The following is a 19,930-nucleotide window of genomic DNA, read 5'->3' on the forward strand; positions in this document are numbered from 1 at the left end:
CTACCAAAAATTAAATTGTAAAAGAGTATTTAGGGTCATAAAGATTACTCAACATTATCTAAAAGGGAAAAAGCAGATATACATTACCTGTACAGTAACTAGAAGGATCATGTTCTGCTAAATATGAACAAGTTGCTACCTCTGAAAGGTGAGGATTATATGATTTGTGAGTTATTTTATACTTTTTATAATTAGCATATATTATCTTCATAACTACAAAAAAAAAAAAAAAACCCACCATTCATTCATCCAAGAGCCTACTATGTCTGTCCCACACTAGGTATATGGTCTATACATAACTGATTCTGGCTTTCATGGGGCTTACATTCCACAGTGAGAAGCAAAAATAATTCTCAAGTAAATAAGGTACAGGGTACTTTCAGAGGATGTTAGTTCTTTGAAAAAATAAGAGTGACATGAGAGTGATGAGAGAGAAGAGGGACACTTAGGTCGGTGGTCAGGGAAGCAGGTGGAGGCTGCACAGTGTCCGGAACAGCACGAAGGTGGAGGGGGGAGCAGGGGGCTGGAGGGCAGGGGGCAAAGAAAGAGCAGGACTGGGGACAGTGAGGCAGACCACACGCGGCCTCGAAGGTCATGGCAAAGAGTCCGATCTTAAATGCGATGAGAAGCCCTGGAAGGGATTTCAGAGTGGGGAGTGATATGATCTAACTCTCGAAAGGATCACTGTGGCTGCTGTGAAGAGCAAGAACAGAAGAGGGGAGGCCGAGGAAGGAATCAGGAGCCATGGCAGCTGTTCAGAGCCACCAGCTGTCTGAACCAGCCAGGCAACAGTGGGGAGGAAACACAGCAGAAGGATTGGGGATATGCTCTGGAGGTGGAGCCAACCAGGTTTGCTGAGAGGTGAGACCGGGGAAGATAAGGAGAATAAAGAAATTAAGGATGATTCCTAGGATTCTGAACGGAACAATGGAAGCAGAGGTGAAAAAAGAAAAAAAGTAGAGAAACAAGTTTGGGGCAGAGTCAGTATTCTTGCCTGGAAAATCCTATGGATGCAGGAGCCTGGTAGGCTGCAGTCCATGGGGTCGCTAAGAGTCGGACACGACTGAGCGATTTCACTTTGACTTTTCACTTTCATGCACTGGAGAAGGAAATGGCAACCCACTCCAGTATTCTTGCCTGGAGAATCCCAGGGATGGGGGAGCCTGGTGGGCTGCCGTCTATGGGGTCGCACAGAGTCAGACACGACTGAAGCAACTTAGCAGCAGCAGCAGCAAGTCATTTCCTGCTGGAAATGATTAGTTGGAGATTCTTCTCAGATATCCGTGGTAGGGAGAAACTTGGCCTCATGACCTTCCCTCCATAGTTTCTCATGAATATTTCATCTTAGATGGCAAAAGCGACTTTGTAGATGTAACTGAAATGACTAATCAATGACATCAACGTAGGAAAATTATCGTGTCTTACCTGGATCGGCCACTGGAATCATAAGAATCCTTTAAGAAGAGGAAAGCAGACAGATTTTAGGCACAAGGGTTGATGCACCATTGCTGGCTTTGAAGATGGAGTGGACCACAAGCCAAGGAAGGTAAGCAGCCTCTCAAACCCGAGAATGAGCCCCAGCCAACAGCACATGGGGACAGCAGTCTGAGAACCACCTCGAGTTCTGCCAGCAACCTGAATGAGCCCAGAGGCCTCCAGATCAGAGCCCACATTCTGACTTCATTGCTCTCATTTGAACTGTAGCCAGGTGAGAGCCTAAGCCGAGAACACAGGTGAGTAATGCTATTCCCAGACTTCTGAACCACAAACACTGGGACATAATAAACGGGTGTTGTTTTAAGCCACTGAGTCTGTGATAATTGGTTATGGCACCTGTAGAAAACTAACACAATATTCAGAAGGAAATGCCTGCAAGGTAGGCATTTAGTTAAGTCTGGAGTCAGGGAAGAGATATATATTTGAGTGTCAAACGTATGGTATTTAAAAGCTGGGTGAGATGCCCCTAAGGTAAAAGTGTAGAAAGAGAAGAGGAGAGTTTAGAAATAGGGTAGAAGTCACCAGCGGGACTGAGAGAGACAGCACAGAGGTGAGTTTCAAGAAAAAGTGCTCCATTGTGATATAAGCTGCCAAACAGCTGAGCAAGATGAACACAGAAAAGGAGCCCTTGGTTTGGCAGTGGGAGATTGGGGTGATTGTGATAAGCACGGGTTTGGGGGCATGACAGGGCAAAGGCTCAGTGAAGCAGGTGGAGAGAACAGGATATGAGAGAGGGAACAGGTGTGCAGATAACGATTCCAAGAGGTTTTGCTTCAGGAGAGCAGAGCTTTTGTTAGCAGTGGGTGTGGTTAAGAACAGAAGGAAAGATTAGATGGAAAACACAAGGTGTGCCTCCATGCTCATGGAAATGAGGCCGCAGAGGGGAGAAACTGACCACATACGGCAGTGAGCATGTAAGGACAGGGGTTCAGTCCCTGGGTCTGGAAGACCCCTGGGAGAAGGAAATGGCAACCTACTCCAGTATTCTTGCCTGGGAAATCTCATGGACAGAGGAGCCTGGCGGGCTACAGTCCACGGGGTCACAGAGCTGGACATGACTGAGCAACTAAACAACAAACACACACACACACACACACACATATATATATGTATATATATGTGTGTATATGTATGTATATACAGCTGTTCTATTATTAACTGTGCAGGTATCTTATATTTTTTTCCTTAAAATAGGATTTCAATTCAATAAGCTTCAGAAAAAAATATTCAGGTTTACCTACATATAAATATAAAAGAAAATTAGAACTTGACAAGGAATTACAATTATAAACTTCTTCCTAACATCCAAAGAGAATACCTAGGTACTTGTTCTTCTCTTATTGACGTCCTACAACTGCTTCTGTAGCCAGTTATGAGAGAAACCAAAGGACATTTCTCAGAAAGAAAAGAAACCCCAGAACATGGTAATAGTATGTGAAAACTCAAAACAGTTTTTAAAATGAACCTGAAAGGGAGTCAGGTGGGTTACCCACATAGTCTCCATCTGTCCATATGAACCAAGGATAAAATTCTTAACAACCTAATTTCAAGAACCTTCCTGTCTACCTCAGAGACATGACATGGAGAGACTGATTCACAAAGTTATCTTGAGTGCTTAAAGAAAATGGTTCTATTATTACCATTATATAATATCCATTCTAATTTTAAAATAAGTTGTACACCCCAATGGCACCATGCTTCTCAAAATACAGAAGTCTGTTTTAGCCATATTATTCATAAAATAATTCCTTTCATAATAGTTCCTCTTTCAGTTGTGCATAATTTTGCTTTACCTTTCCATCGTGTGCACGTTACTTATTTATGACCACCTTCTGTCTTTTAATTGTTCTCCTTTCATTTTTAATCATGCACAGCTACACATTCACTCTCTGTGCTCTAATCTTACTGAAAAACACATGACTTGGTCCTTAAGTGTCAATCAGTTCAGTTCAGTCACTCAGTCGTGTCCGACTCTTTGCGACCCCACGAATCGCAGCATACCAGGCGTCCCTGTCCATCACCAACTCCCGGAGTTCACTCAAACTCAAGTCCATCGAGTCGGTAATGCCCATACAGCCATCTCATCCTCTGTCATCCCCTTCTCCTCCTGCCCCCAATCCCTCCCAGCATCAGAGTCTTTTCCAATGAGTCAACTCTTCGCATGAGGTGGCCAAAGTATTGGAGTTTCAGCTTTAGCATCAGTCCTTCCAATGAATACCCAGGACTGATCTCCTTTAGGATGGACTGGTTGGATCATAATGACTCCCAATTCAGGAACAACCCTGAACAGGAAGTTTTAAACCTTGTTCAACACATATCCAGAGGTATATGTACTTGTTGGCACATGACTTACATAGCTGTTCAAGCTGAACTGTGTTCCCCACAAAAGGGATATTAAAAGTCTTAAGCCCCAGAACCTGTGAATATGACCCTATTTGCAAATCAAGTCTTTGCAGATGTAATCCTGTTAAGATACAGCCACACTGGAATGGGGCAGGCCCTGAATGCAGTATGACTGGTGTCTTCATAAGAAGAGACACACGCACACAGGGAGGAGAACACCACGGAGACACAACAGAGAGGAGAATGTCGTGTGACACCAGAGACACAAATGAAAGCACCACAGTTTTAATTGCAAGCCAAGGATCAGCAGCAAACCATCAGAAGATAAGAAGCAAGTAAGGAACCTCCCCTGGAGCCTTCAGAGGGAACACAGCCCTGCTGACATTTGATTCCCAACTTAAAGCCTCCAAAGCTGTGAAACAGCACATTTCTGTTGTTTTAAGCCACCAAGCTTGTAGTGCTTTGTTACAGAAGTCCAAGAAAACCAGTACAATAATGAAGCATAGCCAGTGAGACTGCCTTTAGAGAGACTACCTTAAAACCATTCTAATTTACAAAAACAAGTGAAACCACGTGTTATTTTTAGTGTTTTTAGCTATTTATAATAATCATTTGCAATAATGTTGTAGCCACTTGGAATACATCAATACATATTAATATCTTTATTGGGAACTACAGCAGTAAGTGTAATAAAGGATGATGGGAATACTTCAATATTTTTGCTTTAGAAATCTAGAATTTAAACTTACGCCACTGACCTGAATTTCTAAATTTGACTTTCCTAACTCTTGATTTTTGTTCAGATTAATATACTTTGATTGTAAAGTTCCTAAATCCAGCTCAAGGAGTCATGCACACAGAGCAATATCCAAACACTCTAAAGGTCTATAGTGGCTTTGTAGTTTATGTTACACATTGAGCTCACCAGCTGTATAAAGGCCATAATTCTCAGTGAATTCGAAAGACATGATTTGAGCAGTCTAAGAGCATTCCTGATAAGCCACATGTTATTAGGCTGATATACTTAGCCCTGTTGATTTCTGAATTCAGGGAAAAGGGGAAGCTGGGGAGGGCATAGGTAATGAATTAACTCGTGCATTTATTAACTCAGTCCATAAACAGTTTATGTGCCATGAGCAAGGCAGCAGGGACACCATAGTGAACCAGTAGTAAATAAGATGCTCATGAGCTCTTGGGTCTCACAGTGGGGGATACAGGGACACACAACCCAACTAATAGCACAGTCAAGAATTTCAGTGCAACTGTGCCAGGTGCTGCAAAGGTGCAGAATGCTCCAAGAACAAAAACAGGAGCACCTTCCTTGAGAAAGTGAAAGCAGAGTGAGCTCTCAAAAGCTCAGAAGACTGCAGTCTTATGTTCCAATGTTCCAAGGGGCACAGCAAGAGCCTCTGGCAGAGGAAGCCTAACCTAGTCAGGAAAGAGTGAGAAGGTCTGTGTGTCTGGAGAGCTGTGATGGGGGAAGGGGATGGCATGAATGGCAGAATGGCAAGGTAGGCGGGGCCAGACCACACAGGACCTCTAGGTCTCTCCTGCACATCTCCCCACACCCACCAAGCTGCCAACCAGCTTCCAACCCCTCTGCAGTGTGGTAATGGGGATGGTCTTACTTGATCTCGACTCCAAAGTGACCCCCATGCTCCCCACTTCCTGCTGTTCATGCTTTAGTGTGATAGATATCCTGTGTTGTGTAGTGAATTGTTTCTCTCTAAAAAGATATACTGAAGCCCTAAACCCCAATATCCACTAATGTAATCTTATTTGAAATTAGGGTCTTTTCAGACATAATCAAGTTATGTGTGCTCAGTTGCATTTGATTCTTTGTGACCCCATGGACTGTAGCCCACTAGGCTCCTCTGTCCATGGAATTTTCCAAGCAAAAATACTGGACTGGGTTGCTATTTCCTTCTCCAAAGGATCTTCCTGACCCAGGAATCAAACCCAGGTCTCCTGCATTTCCTGCATTGGCAGGTGGATTCTTTACCATTACGCCACCTGGGAAGCCCAAATCAAGTTAAGATAACGCCATACTGAATTAGGGTGGACCCTAATCCAATTAGGGCTTCGCAGGTGGCACTAGGGCCTGCCAATGCAGGACACGTAAGAGACACAGGTTTGATCCCTGGGTCAAGGATCCCCTGGAGAAGGAAATGGCAACCCACCCCAGTATTCTTGCCTGGAAAATCCCATGGACAGAGGAGGCTGGCGGGCTACACCCCATGTCGCAAAGAGTCGGACACAGCTGAAGTGACTGAGTGTGCACGCATGCTAACCCAGTATGACTGGTGTCCTTACAGGAAGAGGGAAACTTGACACAGACCTAGACACACAGAGGAAGACCATGCGACCGTGGAAGCAAGACAGCTGCAAGCCGAGGAACACCAAGGACTGCTGGCAAAATATCAGAAGCTGGGAAGAGGCATTCTCCTCTGTGGACTTCACAGTGAACTTGGTTGGCTCTGCTGACAACTTGACACTGAACTACCTCTGAACTGTGAGATAAGTTTCTGTTGTTTTACATCACCTAGTTCTTAGTATTTTGTTGCAGCAGCCTTAGGAAACTGTCACAGATTTTGCTCATGTGTGGGTGGGACCACAATTTGCTTCTGAGCAATGGTATATGGCAAAGTGATGGCATGACACCCCATGATTACATTATGTTATATAAGACTGTTTTGCCAGAAGACTCATTCTAGAGACCCTTTCCCATGCCAGTGATGAAGACGCAAGCTGCCATGATCCCTACAAGGAACAAGTCCACAAGGAACTGAATTCCCCCAACAAGCACATGAGCAGGGAAGCAGATCCTCCCCGCATCAGGCCTCCGGATGAGACCACATCTGACTGACATCTCCACTACAGCTTGGTGAGACCCTTTGCAGAGGACCTGGCTAAACTGGGCCTGGAATTCTGACCCACAGAAATCGTGAGATATGAATATATGTTGCTTTAAGCTCTCAATTTTTCAGTAATTTGTTAGATAGCACAGGAAATGAATATGCCTGCACAGAAGTATAGCAAACCGCCTTTGCATTCTCTCTGGGCACGGAAAAGGCTGAAGGCTGATTCTTTTGTGGATGGTTTCACGTACTCTCCTGAGGTTCCCAGCGCTGGAGACACCTGCAGTTCCCTTGGCGTGAGCACAGGCTTCTCACATCAGGCATTTTCCTGCTACCCTTCCTTGGGAAGCCAGTGATCAATCACCTCCTGGTTCCCGCTGCTATGGTCCCTCTGGCCAGGACCTAGGCCAATGCCATGCCAGCACCCTCCCCCACGGGGCCACACCTCTGGTCACCTGGTAGGCCTAATGATCCTTTGGCCTCAGCAACTCTAGGAGGGGAGGCCATTCCCAACATGGCAGCCTGCTCCTCAGCCCGTTCCTCTGCTTCAGCTTTGCTACACAGCTACCCAAAGCCAATAGCTCCACGGGGTCCCTCCAACGAGAGAACACTACATTAAGCCTGCCCAGAATCCAGTTCTCTCCAGGCTGGAGGTAAAGGAGCAGGGGTTGGGGACAGTCACTGCGTAGCAAAAATTCAAAGAATCTCTTTGCTGATTTTTCTTCTCTATATTTTGTAAACGATTTTGTCTTTAATCTAGTTTAAGAGTCCAAGACTCACAAAATCAACTTGAGCTCTTCCTTTAAAAATTCTGTGCACGGGACCTGTCTCACAGTCACTTTGGTGGGTGACATCAGAATGGAGGCAGAAAAAGTGCCCTTTTAACCACCTGTTGCTGTTAGTACTCCCAAGTCATAAAACGAGAAAAGACTAAAATTTAGTGCTAATGTTACTTCTCATTTCTAGCTGACATTTAAAAGATACAGTGATATTCACATTCTTAGACAACTGTTAAAATGATGAACTCTATTTAAAAATAATTACTCAATACTCTTAAATTGATCTATGTATTTCCAGGGCTTCCCTGGTGGCTGAGCTGGTAAAGAATTTGCGTGCAATGCAGGAGACCTGGATTCGATCCCTGGGTTGGGAAGATCCCGTGGAGAAGGAAAAGGCTACCCACTCCAGTATTCTGGCCTAGAGAATTCCATGGGCTGTATGGTCCGTGGGGTCACAAAGAATCGGACACGACAGAGTGACTTTCACTTTCACTTTCATCACAAGCAGAAGCTAGGAATGAGGCAGAAGCCAAGGAATCACAGTACTGTGAAGTATACAAAAGCTCCAGTTATGGGTGGCTAAAGTGCCCTACTTAAAATACAAAGTTTATTCATTCATCTACTGTATATTTACTGAGCACCTCCTAAGCGACAGATTCTGTTTTATTTAAACTTTTAAAAAATATTTAACTTTGATATTACTTTTCCAGTTAGCTTTAAAAACAAGGATATGTAAAAGAGAAAAATGTGCATCAGGATAAGTCTCAGAAATGCATATAACTCCAGAATTACCTGAAAAAGCATTGCTGTAATATCGAGATAGGGTCTGCATGATGTCTTTTGAGTGTTGGGTCCACGGTGCTATCTTTCTGTAGGTTTTCACACGATGAACAAGTTGGGAACCACCATACTGAAGGGACAGGGTATCGCCATGGTCTTCATAGAGTTCCTCAAACAACCTAAGAAGTCCAAGTAAAACACACAAACACTAAAGAATTTCATCCAAAGTATTATATACCTTTATTCACTTAGCTACAGATTCAAAACACGTCTTTTCCTACATGAATTCCTCTGAGCCTTTCTTTTCAAGTAGACTCTTCAACATCTTGGAAGATAAATGCATACACAAAATGTATTACATTTTAGAGTAATAGTCCAATAAACAACAAAATCACAGAAAACTCTAAGGGGAAAAAAAAAAAGCAGGGGGACCAAAAAGCATAATCCACCCAAGCCTAGACCAAGGTGGTTCTACTCTTTTAAAAGACTCCTAACTTTCTGCAGCCTGCCAGCTCAATTTACCTCCCATGACAGAATTTTCTGTTCTCTCTGAATTGCCTTTGGAAGAAAGGACAAGCTCTTGTCACATCAAACCATATTCTTTCCTAGAAATATATGTTTGAAACTCTGTTTCTTCAAGTGCCTGTTAAGGTTTTTTAATGCAGTGATGGCTGAGATCTGGCCATTTGTAAGCTGAGCACTCTTTTGGGCAGAGCCTTTATGACTATCTCAGAGGACTGATAATAGCGATCACTGCATTTCAAGAAACAGTACTTCATGCCTGTCATGGACCCAGTGGGCAGTGAAACAACAGTATTTCTTCAATCTTTTATCTATCTGACCTGTTTAATTCAAAATATACAAAGGCATATTACTTTTTCTCCTAACACAGCCTGAGATTTTTTTTTTTTTTCAAAGAAACTCACTAGTTTGGATTTATCTAAAGTACACAGCGTTTTTTGATAATTAACACGAATAGGAAAACAAAACCATGGCAACAACACACAGGGCTTTAATAGAAATAGATGTTACCAGATTTAAATTACGTCTTTTAACAACATAATTTTTGAGAAGCCAAAAGGGGAAATGAGTTCACAAAAGTCCTTTATGATTAATCAAGTTTGCTTTCTGTCATTACCAGCATTTGAAAGGCAAAAAAAATAAGGCTTACCTAACTGCATCTGTATCAAATTGTAGATTGGGTTTGTCAATTAAGCCCAAGGAGTACAGTTGATAAGCCAGAGCACATTTCCCCACCATAAACTGTGCTGTGTTGGTGCGATCCAAACAGTCCACACAGTTGGTTCGAAGAACACCAGTCTAAAGAGAAACACCTTGAACGGTCAATCATTATTCAGTCACCAGAACTACTTCCAGCCTACTCAAGATTTCTTTAAGAAGACAAGCTGCAAGTAGGGTGTTATTCCTGAGCAAATAATGAAGCGTTTTTTTTCACTATAAAAGGTTATATTTGCTATTCACAATATTGCTCCAATAGCATCATTATACCTTCTAGTCTATATTTGAATTTTTCTTTAGTTTAACAAGATAAAAAAAACAGTTAACATTTTCCACCTGTGCCAATTAGTTAAATATGTGCTTTTCCTCCTGGTCTGTCTCCTTTACTGTACAAACCAAAATATTTAGTGGCTGAGGCAGTTTCATTCTTAAAGCATAATTAATATATATAGTGATTATCTGGCTCATTTTCCAAAGTCCTTCTAATTTGTTCTTTACACATTTCTGTTTGTTTCTATTTCCAATAATTTTATATTATATGAAAAAAGTCTATGAAAGTGAAAGTTGCTCAGTGTGTCTGACTGTTTGTGACCCCATGGACTATACAGTCCATGGAATTCTCCAGGCCAGAATACTGGAGTGGGTAGCCTTTCCCTTCTCCAGGGGATCTTCCCAACCCAGAGATCAAACCCAGGTCTCCCACATTGCAGGTGGATTCTTTACTAGCTGAGCCACAAGGGAAGTCCAAGAATACTGGAGTGGGTAGCCTATCCCTTCTCCAGTGGGTCTTCTCAACCCAGGAATCGAACCGGGGTCTCCTGCGTTGCAGCAGACTCTTTACCAACTGAGCTATCTGGGAAGCCCCCCCGAAAATCTATGGGCCATTACTATTTCAGCTATACATCCTTTCCAAGAGTTAAACACTAGCTATAAGGCATTAAAACTTGTTCTCAAATGATTAATAATGTTGCATTCAATAAGAAGTATCTCTCTCCATGGTTGCTTTCAGAAAACATCACACACAGTGGATACAAATTCTGTTCATTATTAACACAATGTCATCTATACCTGCAGGCGACCAGTGGGAATCACGCATCCTCCTAGTTCATTCCACCTGTGTTTAAAAATACATGCTTTAATTTTAAAATATTTAATAACATAATCTATATTCATATTTGGTACCAGCTCTTAATTAAGAATGAAAGTAATAGGGCTGAACGCCCCTGAACAATCCGTGATTCAGTTTACTTTCTCAGATAAGTGAATTTGCAAATAACAGAGATGGAATGCTACCCATGCTCCCCTCAAAGGGAGGCCAGGAAAGGAGCATCTTAACCTGCTCCAGCCCCGCACACTAGCATTTCGTCACCCACGTTCATCCAAAGTCTCTTGCTTTAAGCCCATTTCCTGTTCAGTCTCTACAGACATGAATAATTGCAGATCAACTTTATAATACAATCTACCAAGCCTGGTCCTTCTCCCCTTGATTTTAGGAGGTTCTACTTCCTCCAGCTTTTCTTCATGGAGCTTTGCTACAGTCCTTTCATTGTTTTTACAAACTTCTTTATTATTTTCCTTCCCACATGTTTTCTCCATGCCTTCGCCAACGAAGGCATGGGGAAATATTCTATTATAAGTACTATGTAATGACATTAATCTTTTAATTATTTAAAAGAAGGTGCAGTGCAGAAAAAGAGTTAACACAGCAGGCCTGACTGCTATGCTCAGAAAGGCCCGCTTACAAGGCTGCCCCTTGGCTGGTGCCGGGAACTTTAATTCCCACTATTCCCAGAACAGACAAGCATGGCTCACAGTGCTTAAGCTGTTTGTAGAAGCAACATGGTTTGCTGAACAGCCTTTCCTTCTGGGAGCCTGAAATTTTGGTAGCTGCCAGGCAGAGCTGCCTGTGGGACCACTTCCAGTAAAAACCCTGGCACCAAGTCTTCAATCATCTCCCCTGGTTGGCAACACTTCACATTCGCTGTCGCAAGTTGCCGGGGGAATTGAACATACTCCGTGTGACTCTAGCAGGAGAGGACTCTGGAAGCGAGTCCCTCATTTCCTCTGGACTTTGTCCCATGTGCTTTCTCCCTCGGCTAATTTTGCTTTGTTTTGCTTGTTCATATTAAATCACAGCCAAGAGGACAACAATACACTACAACTCCTGCGTTCTCTTAGGAAATCACCAAGCCTGGGAGGAGTCCTGGGGACCCTGGTCACAGGTGCCCTGAAATTCAAACTATAACAGAAGATGTACACATTAGTAATTGGTTAGGTTTTTTTTTTTCCTTGCTTTTTGCATGTTTTTTCTTTACCATTATAGTTAACTTTTTTAACTGAAAATAAAATGTTGGAAATACATAATATTGGTTCTTTAAAGATAAATTAAGCACAGATGCTTAAGCTCACAAAGTAGTAACGAAGAAAGATTTGTGGGCAAATAACTATAATACAGTGATAAATTTCGTTAAAATGTTAGTATAGACTGGTCTGACTCTTTGGGACCCCATGGACTGTAGCCCACCAGGCTCCTCTGTCCACGGGATTTTACAGGCAAGAATACTGGAGTGGATTGCCGTTTCCTTCTCCGGGATATCTTCCTGACCCAGGGATCAAACCCAGGTCTCCTGCAAGCAGATTCTTTACTCTTTCAGCCACCAAGGAAGCCCCAATGAAGAAAGATCTGCGAGCAAATAACTAATACACTGACAAGTTTCATTAAAATGTTACTATAAATACTAATCTATAGACGGGTGCATAAGGAAAAATTTTCCTGCTCCTATTTAATACTGAAACACAGAATTCATTACAGAAAGTTTTATTTTACAGAAATACTTTATGTAACATTTATTCTAAGAAGCAAGAGATTCTGTGGCTTCCATCTCAAAGTATGTAGCTGCCAAGAGAATCTCCCACCCTCATGAACGTTCATTCCACAGACACGTGGGCAGGGTGTCGTCTCCCCAAAGGAATAGTCATCTATCTTCCAAGGAGTACAAACTGCTCATGTCTAGAATATTTTTTGTCTATAAGAGCTAACTTCTTGATATCTTAGGTTTTAAAACACCATACGTACTTTTCATCTGGCCGCAGAATGCTACAGTAAGAATCGGGGCGGTTTACAAAGAAGCCTGTTTTCTTCACCACACTTTCTGCAATCACGTTCAGGCGATCTAGAACATTACACAGCTTGCTGAGAGCAAGGAGGAAGAGTAAGAGAAGTGAGAATGGCCCGACTCTTAACATGCACCTATGTTTATACCCAAAGCCAAGGCTACAGTAATGGTACTTGGGAATATAATTTTTTAAATCTCTGGTCTGTACTCAATAGGCTCATTGTAAGAATTAATTTCTAGAATGCAAGGTGTACTCAATAACTAGCAAGATTTGGCACAAGAAGGGCCTGTAACTCAATAGCAATTGTTGCCAAGCCTTAAACTTGGCACATGGCATCTCCCAGCAAGAGCTTTTTCCAAAGCCTTTCACTCCCCAAGAGTGGAGTCAGTGAAGTCAACACACAGTCATGAAATGTGAAGACAGCACAATGCTTAGTGCGGCTGTTTGGGAAGAAAACACTGGGAAATACATTACTATGAACGGCACCAACCAGTAACCAGGCTTATACTCTGGGAAAGTGTGTGTGTGTGTGTGTGTGTGTGTGCACGTGCATGTATCTAACTATGTAAGATGATTCAGAGAAAAGTACAATGAGTCAAGTGCAAAACAACACAGTGACATTAAGAAAATGAGAGAGAGACCTTGATGTGAACCTAGTGTTTGTAGGACGCCCAGCAAATGAGTCAAAGGACAATGCAAGGTTAATGAGAGCTCCTTGGAAGAGATGAGTTTTGAATCAGAACTTGACGGTAAGAGAGGTGGGAAAGCACCCTGGCGGGTAGGGAGGAGGAGTGGAGGGAGAGGAAATAATAGGAACAAAGGGTCCAGAATTGGACCTCAGCTGCTACACTGGAGACAGAACCTGCTGGATAGCTTTGCAGGAGCAGAATAGCCCTGGGAATAAAGAAGGAGTTATTACATTCTGGAACCAACCAGATGTTGGGGCTTTCACATTACACCAAGGGGTCTGGATTTACTATAAACAGTCAGGAGTTAGTGCTGGTTCACCCACGAGTGAGAACGTCTGAAAGTGGCATCTGAGAAAGGAATTAAACAGGGAGACAGAATGAAATAGAAAGAAAAGGTAAAACTAACACCTTTGAGGAAAAGCAGCTGAGGAGAGGTGTTCTGAAGTCACTAGGATACTTCAAAGAGAATTTGCAAATGGAAAAAATGGTGGGCAGAGAGTTTGATCAATTAATTTAAGCCCTCTAATTATACACCAGCAGTTAAACAGCCCATTAAGCAGAATCACAAAGGAAAATAAGAGTGACTTTACGGGGGAGGTCGCTTCCTGCTATTCTCCATCACAAGAGGAAAACCTAACCAGACAAGACGAGCATCTGCTCACCTTTTGGTGTACTTGGCCATGTCCCACGGAATATAAATAATCGTGTGCTCAGGAGGCAAAAACTGGTTGAGGTAGGTCACAGCAGCTACAAGCTCTTCGCTCAGAATTCTTTCATGCTTCCTTTTTTCTCGTTCCTTTTCCAAAAATTAAACATCGTCAGTGTTCAAACTGCCTTAAATTGGAGGAACAGACTTTAAACATAACTTTGCTACTAAGGCAAGACAAAAAGATGAAGTGCTAAATATAAAAAAAAAAATGAAACCTACCTTATTAAAATTAAAGTAAATGCTAAGATATAAATATGCCACTGAATTACAATCAACAGATAATGAGCACTAAAGACTCGAGGAGATCAGATTTCTTCCTCGTAACCTCCTGCAGTCTCAAGTCCAGCTCACCCTACACAGACCTGTCCTACACCCTCCACACCCCACTGTGGTGAAGGAGAACTCCCCAAAGACCAGAAGAAAGGACCCCCAAGCCCCAGCCAGTTAAGGACCAGACAGAAATCAACCGGGCTTGGATGGATAATCCCCAAACTGGCAGAGTGGAGAGTGTTTTCATAGCCTTCATATGCTTTTAAACTTGACTCTCATAAAATCCCCTGGAGGTAGCCAAGGCAGCCTTGTCTTCGCCTTTCACACTGTGGCTGAAGGCACTGAAGCTGAGAGGCGTGACTGGGACTACATCTTAGCGGTCCACCTCCTCGCCTGCCTGCTGTAGCTCTGGAGAGACCACACCGTCTCCCATTCAAGGGGGCTGGTGTGTTATTACTCAGCTGTGAGCTTGGAGCTCACTCTCTGCCTCCTACCAGCTCACTCGCTGCCTCCTGAATTCCTCATCTATAAAATGGGTAACAGCAGTACCTCTCTTAAAGGATTAATGTGAGGTTTAAAGGAGATGAAACATGGTAATTTCTTATCAGAGCATCTGACTCATGGTAAGTATTAATACAAAACAGACCATTTGTATTATTATTCTGATCAGGACTTTACTCAGAAACAAACATGCAAACAAAAAGTAACTCAGTAACAGACTATTACTGGCATCAGGATAGGTCTATGCTGTTTTCAACCATGCTGGTTACTTTTCAACTGTCATGAATTTAATTAGATAATCACCAAGGAAACAAAAGAAAAATATCTATTTTGCATAACTGTATATATCAAATGGAGGAATTAGAGTTGATTAAGACCAGTGATAAATCAGTTTTAGATGAACAAATATTAGCTTATTTTTACATCTGAGAAAATTAAATTACATACCTGGAATTTTTCTCAAAAGTATTTTAAACCAACTAGAGAAACAAAAAGTTTGTGAATTTCTTATGTCAAATCTGACATTTAAGGAGATGCAGAAGTAAGGTTATTGCATCAACTTGGGATCAACTCTATGCAAAGAGCATGCTTTATGCAGTCTGCCCACAGTGGATTTGTTACTGAATTGTTTAGTCGACTGCCTTTGGGTCATGGACTCGTTTAACAACCAGATGAAAATTTTATGTATGCAAGTGAGTTTGTACATCACTTCAAAGGGTTCAGAGATCCTCCCAATAGGCGTCCAAGGCCCCCAGATTAAAGTCCTCTGATGGATAATGACATCAGACCCTTGGCTGGCTTCCTATTAATCCTGAGCAGCAGCACTGACAGTGTAAGGATTGCTGCAAAATTTTTGTCAAGCAGTGTCTCAAACTTACACATGATGGGGAAGGCGATGGGAAGGAGACAGTTCACACACAGGACCAAAGAGAAAAATCAAGAAAGGTATTCCATTTTTGACACTTCATACAGAGGCAGAACAAAGAGTGACTATCCCTTGGTATCTACACACACACACACACACACACACACACACACTTTGACTAGTTAATATGTTAATATTCTTCCAAGTGAACTGAATAAACATCTTCTTCTATCATATGAATAAAGTAACTGATGACAAAAACAATCAAACATTTTTTCTATTCTACAAAACAGCAACTTAATCTCCAAAGTATTTTCTCGTTATTGTCAGGATTTTTATGACAATGAAATAATAAACTACAATAATTTTAAAATCTATTGACTGGCATTTAAATATTAAGAAGTAAATGTTCACTTGAGAAATCTGGGCAGGAACACTTTATAACCACATGTATCTGATATTATATTTTGAACCTGCATACTTAATAGAGAAATAGTTTATTTCATACATCATGAATCTCCATTTAACCATAGCTTTTAACTACACTAAAAGGACTCTGTAATATATGAAGAAAATTCACTAACTTAGGTTGCCATTTATATTCTAGTGATAACTTTTTAATTTAGTGCTTCAGCAATAATTTATTTCTATACAAACAATATCTTATTGCCTATACATTTACTAGAAAATTGTTCATGAAGGTTCTTGTTAGTAGAGTGTTGCTTCTTGAATTATTTTATGTTTCTTATAGCTACTGTGTAATATCAGGCTGAGGCTATGGGTCATCCAGCTATTGTCTTATATTATTCTGAGTTGACAGCGAGAGATGAAATTTCTGAACTGATGTGAACAAAAGTCTAAAAAGTTATTTATTTAATACTTGATTTATTTTACAGAGTCCATCCTTGATTATTTTTATATTATATATAATAATATTACAGGAGTTTTGGGTGTTGGCAGTCATCTAATTGAAGCAGACCGATAATTTCCTAAGCCAAAGAGCGATAAAGAGAGAACTAAAGCTTCCTGCCTCGCTGTCCACAGCTCCCCTCATCACCTTCCTCCCCTGACACATACACACACACGCACACACATACCGTACACCACACACACCGTGCACCACACACACTGTACACCACACACACTGTACACCACACACACTGTACACCACACACACACACCTCCTTTGAATTCGTGCACTAAAGCTTCCTGCTTCACTGTCCACAGCTCCCCTCCTCATCACCTTCCTCCCCTCACACACACACACACACACACACACACTGTACACCACATACACACACACACACAAACACACACAACTTTGAATTCATGCACTAAAGCTTCCTGCCTCACTGTCCACGGCTCCCTTCCTCATCACCTTCCTCCTCTGACACACACACACACCACACACAGACACACCCCGCTCCTTTGAACGCATGCACTTAGTGCTATGGTCCTCTCCCAGCAACTGGCTCACAGTTTGCATCCCTACCCCACGCTCCGCCTCCACTATGGCTAGGCCATCATTCTCACCCTCTCATCTCCAGCTCAAGCCATTCACCACAGGTAACTCCTCTGCCCTCACCATTTCTTATCCAGAACCTCTTTTATTTTCAGACAGTTTGTTTTAAACACCCCACCTCACAAGAACCCCAGTCCACTGACAGCTCTGCTTTCTCCACCACCCTCTCCATTATTCACCCTCCTCCAGCTCAGGTTTCGCAGTCCGCTTCAATTAGACAACTGCCAACACCCAAAACTCCTATGATCTGTCTTTTATGTCACACCTGTATGGCAAAACTAAATGAACCCAATTATTTACTTCCTCTGTGTGTCTGGGCTTCACTGATAGCTCAGCTGGTGAAGAATCTGCCTGCAATGCAAGAGACCCCGGTTCGATCCCTGGGTTGGGAAGATTCCCTGGAGAAGGGAAAGGCTACCCACTCCAGTATTCTCTCCTAAAGAATTCTATTGACTGTATAGTCCATGGGGTCGCAAAGAAGTCCATGGGGTCGCAAAGAGTCGGACATGACTGAGAGAATTTCACTTTCTGTGCTTATACCCATTCCCTAGCACTGCCAGGAAAAGTCAGGCAATAGCATGACTTAAAAAATCCTGGAATTTGCCCCTACCAACCTGGAATTTGCCCTTAGCATTGCCTGGAGGTCTCTGGTCAACCCACCTTCCCACATATATGAAGGCTGTGAAACTTCCACCACCCTCAAACTTCCGCTCTGAGCAGGTAACCTTCCCTCTGACCTTAAGGACAAGTTAAAGCCATCAGGAGGGAACGAAAGTGCATGTGGATGCATATACAACACACACACACACACACACACACACACACATACCCTTATGATTCTGTCCTCCCATTAAAATAACTCCTCCCTCCAGGTTTCAGATTTCCTTTCCTCTCAAGTACATGATGCCCCTGATCATCCCTTCTCTTTCCTGTATTCTCTCCTCTCCTTAAGGATCTCAAATGGCTCCTTCCCAAACACTTTTAAACACATCATTATGATCTCTTCAAGAAACAACAACCAGATGAAAACACCAACTCTTCCACATTTCTCACTAGGTGCTTCATTTTTCCAAGAGGATCCAACCAGTCCATCCTAAGGGAAATCAGTCCTATATATTCATTGGAAGGACTGATGCTGAGGCTGAAGCTCCAATACTTTGGTCACCTGATGCAAAGAACTGACTCACTGGAAAAGACCCTGATGCTGGGCAAGATTGAAGGCAGACAAAGGGAACGACAGAGGATGAGATGGTTGGATGGCATCACCAACTCGATGGACATGAGTTTGAGTGAGCTCCAGGAGTTGGTGATGGACAGGGAAGCCTGGGGTGTTGCGGTCCATGGGGTTAAAGAGTCGGACACGACTGAGCAACTGAACTGAACTGAGGGAAAAAGTCCTCCTGCAGCTCACTCCAGGTCACTCAGTGCCCTGGTGCTGGGAACATAAATGAGCATATTTTCCATTTTCATCTTACCTGGCCCGTCAGCAGCCTTTGCTACAGTCAACTGCTTGCTTCCTTCACCGCAAAACACGCCTTCTCTTAGCTGTCAGAGCACAGCACTCACCTGGTTTTCCTCCTACTTTCCCATCTGTCCTTCCTCTGACTCCTTTATGGATTCAGCCTGTTCTGCCTGGACATCAGGAGCTGGAGGTTCTCAAGTCGAGACCAGGGGCTCTCCACTCTTCTCTCTCGGTACCCTCAGTTGGGCATCCTCTCCACACCCATGTCTTCAAATATTGCCAGGACTCAGATGGGCCATAATATCATATCTCAGCCCAGACCTCTCTCCTGAGCTTCCATCTCACACAGCGACCACCTACTTACCATCTCCTTTGATAGGACTCCATCCATCTCAAACCTCAACACATTCAAACCACACTCATCGCCTTCCCTCACAGTCTGTGTTCCCTGGCTCAGTGCCTGGCATCACCACCCATTCACCTGAGTGAGCCAGGAACCTGGGGATCAAGTCTTACCCCTCCCTCTCCCTCATCTCAGACCCAGCTCATCACTGGCTCTACTGCCTGTGTGCACTCCTCCCCACCTCTGCATTGCCACCCTAGCTGTGGCCAGTTACCCCTTTTCTGGATAATTATAACAGCCTATGGGGTCTTTCAACATCAACTTTAGTCTGTACCAATCCAATCGTTCTCTACGTTGAGATCAGGATAATCTTCTCAAAACAGAAATCTGATCACCATCTTCTCAACTCTACAAAACCTTCCACGGTTTTGGAAAGTCAAGATAAGACCTGACTCATTAACACACCCTACAAGGCTCTTCAAGTCTGGCATAACTACCTCTTCAGTCTCTTCTCACAACAGGCTCTCCTGCCTGCATTCTCTGGGACCCAGTCAGAGAGGCTTTTTCTTCCTCAAACGCATGTTCTGCCCTCCTTTCCCAGGGCCTTGCGCTTGCTGCTCTCTTTCCTCTTGGCCTTGTAAAGGCCTCTTCATTCAGAGGCGTTACACTGACTCATCACTTCTTCAGGGAAGACTTCTCTCCCGCTATAAGCTCTCCCAGAATCGTAACCCTGTTCTGGTACCTCTGCCTCACTTTACCATCTCCTGTTAGACTGTGAGCCCAGAGAAGACAGGGACTGTTTTTATGATTGCCTTGGGCACAAGGGAAACCTTCAAAACTGTTAAACAGTGGCTTCAATGGACATAGGATTCCTTGGCTTCTAATTAAATTGAATTATGCTTATTATAATTGATGATCTCGGTTATCCAGGTCATACAGTCAGCAAAAACAAGACT

General features: G+C 42.9%; 1 protein-coding gene across 3 annotated transcripts in view; it reads right to left on the minus strand.

Annotated features, from left to right (window-relative positions):
• The window catches only part of FIG4 (FIG4 phosphoinositide 5-phosphatase), a 172,298-nt gene that overhangs the window by 75,476 nt on the left and 76,892 nt on the right, over positions 1–19,930 (minus strand). For all 3 annotated transcript variants that reach the window (XM_061427579.1, XM_061427580.1, XM_061427581.1), the window contains 5 exons: positions 13,965–14,098; positions 12,573–12,689; positions 10,565–10,610; positions 9,429–9,577; positions 8,270–8,436 (listed from right to left, as the gene is read on the minus strand). In XM_061427579.1, coding sequence (XP_061283563.1) covers positions 8,270–8,436; positions 9,429–9,577; positions 10,565–10,610; positions 12,573–12,689; positions 13,965–14,098 — 613 coding nt within the window. The remainder of the gene's footprint in view (positions 1–8,269; positions 8,437–9,428; positions 9,578–10,564; positions 10,611–12,572; positions 12,690–13,964; positions 14,099–19,930) is intronic.

Source organism: Bos javanicus, chromosome 9 (assembly GCF_032452875.1).
Source record: "Bos javanicus breed banteng chromosome 9, ARS-OSU_banteng_1.0, whole genome shotgun sequence".
Lineage (NCBI taxonomy): Eukaryota > Metazoa > Chordata > Mammalia > Artiodactyla > Bovidae > Bos > Bos javanicus.